Raw genomic sequence first — 10333 nt, 5'->3', positions numbered from 1 at the left:
GTTAAGTTCATTAAAGATTATGATTAAGCAAATGACAGATTTGGTCATTTATAGTTGGAAATTATGAAATGATATGCATGCCTATCAACTTTCGATGTAATGAAAGTCTGTCTTTTAAAATGAATGCAATGTTTGTAAAATGTATCATATAGAGGTCAAATACCTCGCGATGTAATCATATGTTATTGTATTCATCCTTATAGATTAGGACGGGTCGTCTCATGAGAGTGGGTAAAGGCGTTGGTTCGGTTGGTGAAGTGGTGACCGAAGGTGTCCATAATGTTGTTCGTTTGTGCATGTATAAAGGTGATCGTTCGGCTTATGAAGTGATCGAAGAGGCACATGTGTTTCATGTGGACGATGGTTTGTGCATCAAAAATAATGGCCTTGTAATAATGTTGGTGATGGTTTGTGTAGAAATAATATTGGTCTGCATAATAATGCTTCGGACAGTTGTTTATTTATTTAATTTTTTTTATTAATTTTTTTTTTGTAAGTTAAAGGTCAATCTGTTGAATTTCGTAAGTTAGCCGATAAGTTAAAGCAAAAGGGTAAAAAGGTTGTTGGTGGTTCAGTTGGCTTACGGGATAACGTGAACGATATAGATTTTGGCGAAATGATTCAAAATTTATTTAGGGAAGTCCTGGTTGTTGATATGTATGGCGGTTTGAGTGCGGTACAAGTAATGTGGCCGCGCTTGCGGATCTGGATCTTGACAAGGCACGCAGATATGTTTGAGGTTTTATTCAAAGCTTAGCGGATCGAGGGTTGATTCCCCCTTCGAAGACCTCTTATTGGAAGCGCGTCTTCAAATGTGTTGACTTACTCTTTTGTCTCACGAGCGGGAAAGATAGCTCGGAATAAGATGGACGGTATAGTTTTTAAACCGGATCTCAAAAGCCGCAAAGGTTCTTCTAAGGACGGGTAGCGTGATTTGGTTTGTTTCGAGTTGGATTAATTGCCGCTGTGTTGTTTATTTAGCTCACTTTCTTTATGTTTCAGATTAGTTTTGGGTTCTCAATGTTTTGTGATTGATTCTTTGGAACAGTTAGACTCATTAGTAGATAGCGGGTGCTAGTTGGCTAGTTTATTTTTTAGGTACGAGTCTTTCCGTTTGTTTTCTTTTGTAACTTGATTGTATTTTTTTCATTTTTCGATGAGAGCTTTTATTATATTATACGTTTTTTAGCAAAAAAAAAAAAAAAAAAAAAAGAAAAAAAAAAGTTCAATATATTTAAGTTTAAGTAGGAAGATAATAAAATTAATAAAGAAATAAATGCGATGTGGTGTCCTCCTCTGGCGCGAAAGTTTGGGTCTGTCTCCTATTTCCATTTCTATACGTTCGTATGTATATATGTCTATTTCCATTTCCGTTGTTGATATTTCCTTCGAATTACCGTATTTATACCTAAATTAAATTAATATTTTTTTGCATGCGTCGTTTTTGGAAATCAATTAGCTTCAGATTAATGGATTAAGAGTGCTCAATTTCGAAGGTAAAATTGTGCTTCAACTATGTGTTTTGATTCATAGTAAAACCCTAGATACATATTTCATGTGTTACAATAGATATATAGAAGATGGATACATATACACAGCAATTTAGGGGATTTGGTAGATCAATTAATTAGGTGATTCTATTCCATATATATATGGTTATATTATATATATGCCGTTATTATTAGTTTAAATATTTGCTCAGATGTATGGATTCATTGTGAGATCAGACAAAGTAATTAGGGTTAGGTTTTGAGTCTACTCCTCCATTGCAAATGGAGGACACTGATGAAAATTTCTTCGATAAACTGGTTGATGATGTTGACATTGATGATAAATTCAAAATCACTTCAACCGCAACTACCGAAATAGTGAAAGCGAACGAGGTTAAAGCTAATTCAAGCACAGGTGAATTGGGAAGAGTAAGCGTAGAAGAAGAAGATAATAAAGGTTCTTCAACAATTAGTACAATACAAGAGTCGATCGATAATCAAGTGGACCCCGGTCAGTCTTTAGTGGTGCCTAATTTGTTCGAATTTGATAATGTGAATCAAGAAGCTAATAATGTGATTCAGTATTATGGAACTGGAGGTGGTTCAGGTGTTAAGGAGGTGCAGTGGAGCGCGTTTACTGCAGACGACTCTGACTTTTTTACCGAATTTGACAGTAATTTGGTTGACCCGAATATGAAAGTGGATAACTATGTTAACAGTGAAGCGAGTTCAGTCGATAACTCATCAAATGTGGGGAGTGTTATCGAATATTCAAGTCAATTTCATGAGGGTCAGTCGTATACAACATCTGGGAGACAAAGTATGGATGGACAAGATGTTAATAGCATTCAGTATTGGGAGAATTTATATCCGGGTTGGAAGTATGATGCGAATACTGGACAATGGTATCAAGTTGATGAAATTTATAACGCAGCGTTAAATGCACAGACAGCGGTTAACACTACTTCTGCATTTGACTGGACTGTTTCTAAGGTAAATACGGATGTTACTTATTCGCAACAAAATGTCCAAAATAGTAATAAAAATGTGTATCCCTCACATTTTTATTTTGATCCTCAATATCCTGGTTGGTATTATGACATGAATATTCAAGAATGGCGTGCTTTGGATGCATATAACTGTCAGTTAACCAATCAAAATAGTTACTCAGCAAGTAATAGCTATTATGGGAATGAACAGTTAGATAAGTGGTCTGGGTCAGACTGTAACTGGAATGGGTCATTTAGTAAACAGCAAGATTGGCAAACTGGTACCGTTAATCAACAGCAACATAATGGTGCAAATTTCCATGTTAATCAGCAGCAGTCATATGATTATGGGGGAACAGTCTTATCTCATAACAAAACTAATCTGGTTCATAATCAGTTTCCTGGTATTTCGGGGTCCCAATCGTTTGGGTCTGTTGGGAAATTTAGCGAACCGTTTAATCAATCAATGATGGAGCAATCTGAGATGATGAATGCTACGAACACCTACGGGAATCAGAACCAATTAAGTTTTTCTCAGAGAAGTGTTCATCAGAGTGGGCCTCAAAACAGGTCATCTTTGGGTCAACCACCACATGCATTGGTTACATTTGGTTTTGGTGGGAAGCTTATTGTCATGAAGGATGCAAGTGCTTTAAATGCATCCTATCAAAACCAGGTGAGCCTGTGAATCTTTACTTTTCATTACTCATATATTTATACTTACTTTTTTGTCTGCACTTGTGTTTATGTTGGATTCATACTAGTTATGGTTAATTAGCAGTATCTCGGCTAGAATCGACAAAATTAAGCATTTACTTACAAATGGCTTTTGTTTACCATGTATTATGTATTTAATGGGTCAATTATAGAAACTTATCTAAATATGACATGATTAATATGATAGAAATTCTATTAGAGATCAAGCATTGCCTGTTGAAATCAGATCAATTATATATTTTGATTCTCGTTAACAGTGAACAATAAAATGTTCTTTGATCCCTATCGATTTACCTATTGTTTTATCTTATCGAAGGATTCTAGTGCTGGGTCAATTTCTGTTCTTAACTTGGCAGAAATTGTGACCGGATCAAACGATGCATCAATCAGTGGGACCGGTGTATGTAGTAGTTATTTTCATACGCTTTGCCGCCAGTCATTTCCGGGCCCACTGGCTGGCGGAAACGTTGGTAGTAGAGAGTTGAATAGGTGGATTGATGAGAGGATTACGCAACCGACAGGCAGCGATTATAAGAATGCCCAAGTTCTAAGGCTGCTACTTTCTTTGTTAAAAATTGCTTCTCAGCACTACGGGAAATTGCGTTCTCCTTTTGGCACCGATACTACATCAAAGGTAAAAAAATTGTTATTGATGGTTTGTACTTTAAACAGATTAAGTGTGTAATTTATGTTTCTTTGATTTTGTGCTAAAATAATATGTATGTTCTATTACAATTATATCCATCAGTTAGGGTCACACACGTGCGTAAATGTTATTATTGCAACAAGTGACTGTCTCGTATTGAATTCTTTTTTGTATGAGTATGGTATATAATACACATTGGTTCCTTAATTTTATGTTGCTTAAATTTGAATAATTTTCCATCTTAGAGTGTTCATGGAATACCACCAAGATGATGAAAATCAGAAAATGCTTTTATCTACATCGTCTTCTTATTATATTCGTTATACGTCGGGAATTTTTTTCCTAATTTAGTATGTGCAGCTTCTGTCATACAAAGCATTAAGACGACTTCGGTCTAGGATAGTGTATAAGAAAGTGAAAAGCTAAAAGATACATTATTTATTTTGACAGCAGTAATATAAGTGATGTTCCACAAGTTATTTGCTAACAATCTGAATGTTAATATTCTTATTTTGAACTAGGAAAATGATGCACCTGATGTCGCCGTTGCTAGATTGTTTGCGTCTGCAAAGAAAAACATCGCAGAATACGGTGATTATGGTGTTTTCGCCAACTGCTTGCAACAGTTAACTTCGGAAGGACAGACCAGGGTATACATATATCCACGATGAATTATCTCCATAATAATAATATTGGATCCAATCGGCGTTACATAGTTCTGCAAAGAAGCAGTAATTTGACTGATTTCGACCCATTTACTAACAAGTGGGCCGATTTATGTTATCTTCTATCTCAGCCAAGTCAAATGAGTAAAATAACAGTTTCTTTATGGCTAAAAAGGAAATGGTCAAACACGTCGAAATTAATTCACTTAAGGGGTACTGTATTTGGTAATAACGTAGTTTTTGTAGTCACATTTAATGCATTCAATGCGTTATATGATTACTTATATTTTTATCTGCCGAAAAGTGTCTGTGGGTCAACCTAATCGGGCTCATCATCTCATTTCAACCCCTTTTTGCCCATTATTCAACCCGCCCATTTTGCCACCTCTACATCTTGAAATCACATCATCTTTTACTGCTTGCGCATATGATTAGGCAACTGCTGCTGAAGTCCAAACTCTGCTGGTTTCTGGTAGAAAGATGGAAGCTCTATATCGAGCACAGGAGGGTCAATTGTGGGGGCTAGCCCTTGTTCTTGCAGCACAACTTGGAGAACAGGTTAAGTTGTAATTTTGATCAAAAAATATCTGTATTATGGATATGCATTGTTAGATGTTATCTGCTGCTAATTTTTTTTTTTTCTTTTTTTGGTATTGGATTGGTCTTTGTTGCAGTTCTATATGGATGCGGTTAGAAATATGGCTCTTTGCCAGCTGGTAGCGGGCTCACCTTTGCGGACTTTATGTCTACTTATTGCTGGTCAACCTGCAGATGTGTTTTCAACTGACAGTACAGCAAATGATCCTACAACTGCTGTAAATATGTTTCAACAACCTGCACAGGTAATGTGGTTATATATTGCTGCTAACTTGTCAAATGCGCAAATATAGAGAAGTTAGTTAACAAGGAGACAAGTCAAAAAGGTTTGTATTATTTTGTAGGCTCAACTTATAGGTAATGCTATGCTTGATGATTGGGAAGAGAACGTAGCCATGATTACTGCTAACCGGACCAAAGATGACGAACTCGTGCTTATTCATCTTGGGGACTGTTTATGGAAGGAAACGAGTAATGTAAGTTTGTACATTATCATCCATCAAAGTATATAACTGTAAAGTAACTAATTTTCATGTCAAATTATGTCGTGTTATTATTTCAAGCTCGTGATTTTGTTACAAATTATTCAGATTATTGCTGCACACATCTGCTACTTAGTTGCAGAAGCAAACTTCGAGCCGTATTCAGATAGCGCTAGACTTTGTCTCATTGGTGCGGACCACTGGAAACATCCACGAACATATGCGTGTCCAGAAGCCATTCAGGTGCCTGATTATAAGCAATTACTAATTTTTGTTTTTGTTTTTTTTTTTTTTTAACAGCAACTTTTATTAAAAACTCCAGCAAGGCGCTAGAAAAATTACGACGACTTTAATATAGAAATAGCCAAAAACTCTCGTCAAGGTTCCATAGATAGAACCTGATACGAAGTACTGAACATAAGACCGGAGTCAGTCCTACTCATAAAGGGGATACCTTTACTTTAATTACGTAAAACGTGTTTGTTTATTTTCATGAATGTGCCTTCTAGTCATTATATTTGTCAAAATCGTAATCACTAAAGTTTTCCCACCACTTGAAACGTAATATTATTATTATAACTTCAAACAACATAACCACATCCACACCACAATGTTCTGCATCTGATGGTGATTATTTTTTATGGTATCATCACTATCAGAATGCACGCCCAAATTGCAAACATTCCCAAAATTCCCATAAGAATAGGATATTATTATTATTATTATTATTATATGAAGTTAAATAGCTTAGGAGGTTGCAAGCATATGAATATACTATAGACAACTCATCCCATATGGTCCATTTCATCTTTAGCGAAGTTTTTACAATTTGACTTAGATAATTATGCTCAAAATCAGCCTAAATTTACAATTTTATTCGTATTTAAATTAGTTATGATATTGTATTTTTTTTTCAAAATAACGATATCATGAATGCGGGCAGAGAACAGAGGTGTATGAATATTCAAAGCTTCTGGGGAATTCTCAGTTCACCTTGCTACCATTTCAACCATATAAGCTTATATATGCGAATATGTTGGCTGAAGTAGGAAGAGTATCAGACTCATTGAAGTACGCATACAGAAACCAATTTTTCTATAATCTTCATATATTATTGTTTCTTTATGCTTTGTTTTATAGTCAAATGATTGTATAATTTCAGGTATTGTCAAGTGATATCAAAATCTTTGAAAACTGGGCGGGCCCCGGAAGTGGAAATATGGAGGCATCTGGTTTCGTCATTAGAGGATCGGATAAAAACTCACCAACAGGTAAACCGTTCATTATCTAGTTACTCGTGCATCATTCATTGGAGATGGTAATATATGCGGGTCAGCTGAATTGAGTAACGTGTTAAACATGTGACTTTTGGTACGAATCAGTTAGTCACCTCAATTTGGATCTGCCTGAATTCGGGTCATTTTATTTTCTAAATTATTAAGGTGTCGAATATTAGTACTTGATTCGTATTGTTGCTATTATGATTAGATATAATTATTATTTAATAGATTTTACGCAATTAAAATGCAGTCCATTGGGGTCTAGATTGCCACATTAATGTAGTGTATATTATTATTTTTATTTTATGTATAATTTTATTTTATTTATTCTGTTGCTGTTATCATTTTTCAGGGTGGTTTCTCTACAAATTTAGCTCCTGGCAAATTAGTTGGAAAATTGCTCAACCTTTTTGACAGTACGGCACATCGAGTGGTGGGGGGTTTACCGCCACCTGTCCCATTAACGTCTGGTTCTGGTGCGCAAAATGAACATTACCATCAGCCCACGGGCCCGCGGGTATCTTCTAGTCAGTCAACAATGGCCATGTCATCATTAGTTCCATCCACATCCATGGAGCCCATTACACAGAATTCGGCAGAGGGAAACAATAGAAGGATCATGCATAACAGAAGTGTTTCCGAGCCTGATTTTAGTCGGTCACCTAGGCAGGTTGTGATATAATATCTTGTGAAATCTATTTTATATTTGCAGATAATTTTCCTGAATAGACTATGTGGGGTGGGGGAGGCGGTTCGCATCTCGCGATTTTACAACATTGGGTGTGTGTGGGGTGGGATCTGTATGATAGATTGGGAATGATCTGTTGTATAACTTGTGATTTGGATTTTGGATAACTGTATGTAGAAACAGGTTGATTCTTCAAAGGAAAACAATGCAGAGTCACAAAGTAAAGCTGCTGCTTCTTCCTCTTCTTCACGTTTTCGTCGTTTTAGCTTTGGGTCACAGCTCTTCCAAAAGACTGTGGGTTTGGTTCTAAAACCCCGCCAAGACAAGCAGGTAGGTATCTCTTTCTCTATCGTCAATCTACCAACTATTTAACCCTAGGTTTGTTATGTTTGGTAATTTATAATACTTGTGTTGTATATTTTTAGGCGAAATTGGGGGAGACGAATAGATTTTATTATGATGATAAACTCAAAAGATGGGTAGAGGAAGGTGTTGATCCACCGGCGGCTGAAGCAGCACTTCCTCCACCACCGACAATGTCGACTTTCCAGAACGGGACTACACCGGATCATGGCTCAAAAAGTGAAGGTTCTGTTAACAATGGAATTTCTGAATTTTCAACCTCCAAAAGTTCAGGGATTCCACCAATACCAGCCACCTCGAGCCAACATTCAGCACGTGGAAGGACGGGTGTTCGAGCAAGGTGTGTCTGATTTTGGTTTGCTTTTGCTAACCCTAATTATGAATTCACATGTTTGCTTGGCCTGTTATTATACTACATAGGAAGAAGGGTTTTAATGTTGTATGTGATTAATAATGTTTTGAACATTCTTTGTAGGTATGTTGATACTTTCAATCAAGGTGGTGGGAACCCAACCAAGTTGTTCCAGTCACCATCTGTTACTTCCATCAAACCAGTCGCGAAATCAAATCCAAAATTCTTCGTTCCAATTGAACAACCAGCCAACGCTGTTAAAGAGAAGATGCAACAACAAACAACTACAACGGTTGATGAAAATCATTCACCAACTTCTTCTTGTTCTTCAGTACATAATAATAACAGGTTTGAACCTCCATCTTATCAATCTTGTATGCAAAGATTTGCAAGCATGGATGATTTTTCAAAAGGGAGTTCACCTCACTCAAGAAGAACAGTTTCATGGGGTGGAAGTACGGATTTCAATATGCCTAAAAATTCATTCATCCCAAGTCAACAAGGTTTTGCTCAAACAACTAATGTTGATGATCTTCATGAGGTTGAACTTTAATTAGAGACTTAATGGTAAAATCTAATTGTAACTGCTAATTTGTGCTTAAATAGAGTTACGTTTGGAAGAAAAAAAAGGTGTGAAACGCTTAAAGAGTGAACCGAGGAGGTGTAAATGTACAGCTTACCTTTTTTTGTTTATTAACGAAGGTACACGACTCCCTCGAATATGTTGATAATAAGTTGGTTGAGAGGTTGAGCTATACGTATGGTGTATCAAATGTTCAAATAATGTGATACATTTGATCTTTCTCACTGGTTGTAGTAAAAAATTGTCATATATCGATCTTAACATACAAAAATCTCCCCTTCTATACGTTTACATTTAACATGGGGAAGTTGCAACAAAATAAATAAGAGTGAAGTATTGCAAGATATAGGTAATATTCTGACCATCTACTTGTAGAATTAATGTACAAGGTACAACATATAACTATATGGCTAAGTTCATTTGAGCATTCAGGGTCACATACATATACACTTAGATGTCAAATGAAATATATATATGATGTATATATATTACTCAAGTAGCGAAACAAATTAAATTAATTAATTAATTAAATGATTAATATTAATTGATTTCCTTGATTTGGTTGGTTTATTTTTGTCTTGATGCAAGAAATAAAACAAACAACTTTACGAAAATATATACTCAAATCACCATATTCAACTTGTGAATTGATTTGATTGTGAATTGATTTGATTGATGGTTTATATTTAATGATATACAAGATCCGTAAAATCTTGTTTGTTTTAAAAAGGCATATAACAACTTGTTTGGAATCGGTGGACTTAGACACAAAATACAAATATATATATATATATATATATATATATATATATATATATATATATATATATATATATATATATATATATATATATATATGATTGGATGGAGTAGGTATACTTTTTGATATCTTAAGTATTTTATTCAATCAACTTGCAAATTAGTTTGAAAAACAAAATATATATATGGGATTTTTCGCTTGGCATAATAGATGTAGAAAAACAATACTCAAAAACTCTCTGATTTTGTGCATTGGTTAAAAAACAAAATTTGCTATTGAATTTCATTTCTTTGCCGCGCGAAACCGAAGCCAACATTCGTTAAAACTATATACAGAGTGTATCTATTATTTGATATATTAATATAATTCGATTATATTAATACGTTACTTGGGTTTGGACTAGCATCCATTGACGGTTGTTTGAAGTGTAGTGTGGACTATCCTAAGAGACGGTCATATTTTTGATCGTAGGTTTCTCTCCTTCAATCAGTTTCTTCAAGAAAGGTATATCGTTTACTCACTTTGTGAATTACATATTTTGACAATTATTAGTGGTGTAACTGGATCTTTAGGATCGTTAATCATGTGCATGTTTTATTAAATTTAAATATATAAATATTTAATTTTGTAAATGGTTTATAAAATAATAATTGATTATTATTTTAACTATCCGCTGCGTTAATCTGATTTAAAAGTACACACGTTTTTCCAACAGTGGTAT

The 10333-nt window shown here is 35.0% G+C and overlaps 1 protein-coding gene across 2 annotated transcripts; it reads left to right on the top strand.

Annotated features, from left to right (window-relative positions):
* The first annotated feature begins 1578 nt into the window (after window positions 1–1578).
* LOC139891714 (protein transport protein SEC16B homolog) lies at window positions 1579–9031 on the top strand. Of its 2 annotated transcripts, none has more exons than XM_071874693.1 (13): window positions 1579–3155; window positions 3513–3830; window positions 4364–4492; window positions 4943–5065; window positions 5182–5349; window positions 5449–5580; window positions 5695–5829; window positions 6530–6657; window positions 6749–6857; window positions 7219–7536; window positions 7738–7884; window positions 7980–8257; window positions 8393–9031. In XM_071874693.1, the coding sequence occupies exons 1-13, from the start codon at window positions 1773–1775 to the stop codon at window positions 8820–8822; spliced, it is 3798 nt and encodes a 1265-aa protein (XP_071730794.1). In that variant the 5' UTR covers window positions 1579–1772; the 3' UTR covers window positions 8823–9031. The 2 variants fall into 2 exon arrangements, with proteins under 2 accessions (XP_071730794.1, XP_071730793.1); XM_071874692.1 differs by having other exon boundaries at window positions 7732–7884.
* Window positions 9032–10333: the final 1302 nt, after the last annotated feature.

The sequence above is a fragment of the Rutidosis leptorrhynchoides genome, chromosome 2 (assembly GCF_046630445.1).
Source record: "Rutidosis leptorrhynchoides isolate AG116_Rl617_1_P2 chromosome 2, CSIRO_AGI_Rlap_v1, whole genome shotgun sequence".
NCBI classification, from domain to species: domain Eukaryota; kingdom Viridiplantae; phylum Streptophyta; class Magnoliopsida; order Asterales; family Asteraceae; genus Rutidosis; species Rutidosis leptorrhynchoides.
The sequence above is the reverse complement of the archived record's forward strand: the minus strand, read 5'-3'. Positions and strand labels throughout refer to the sequence as shown.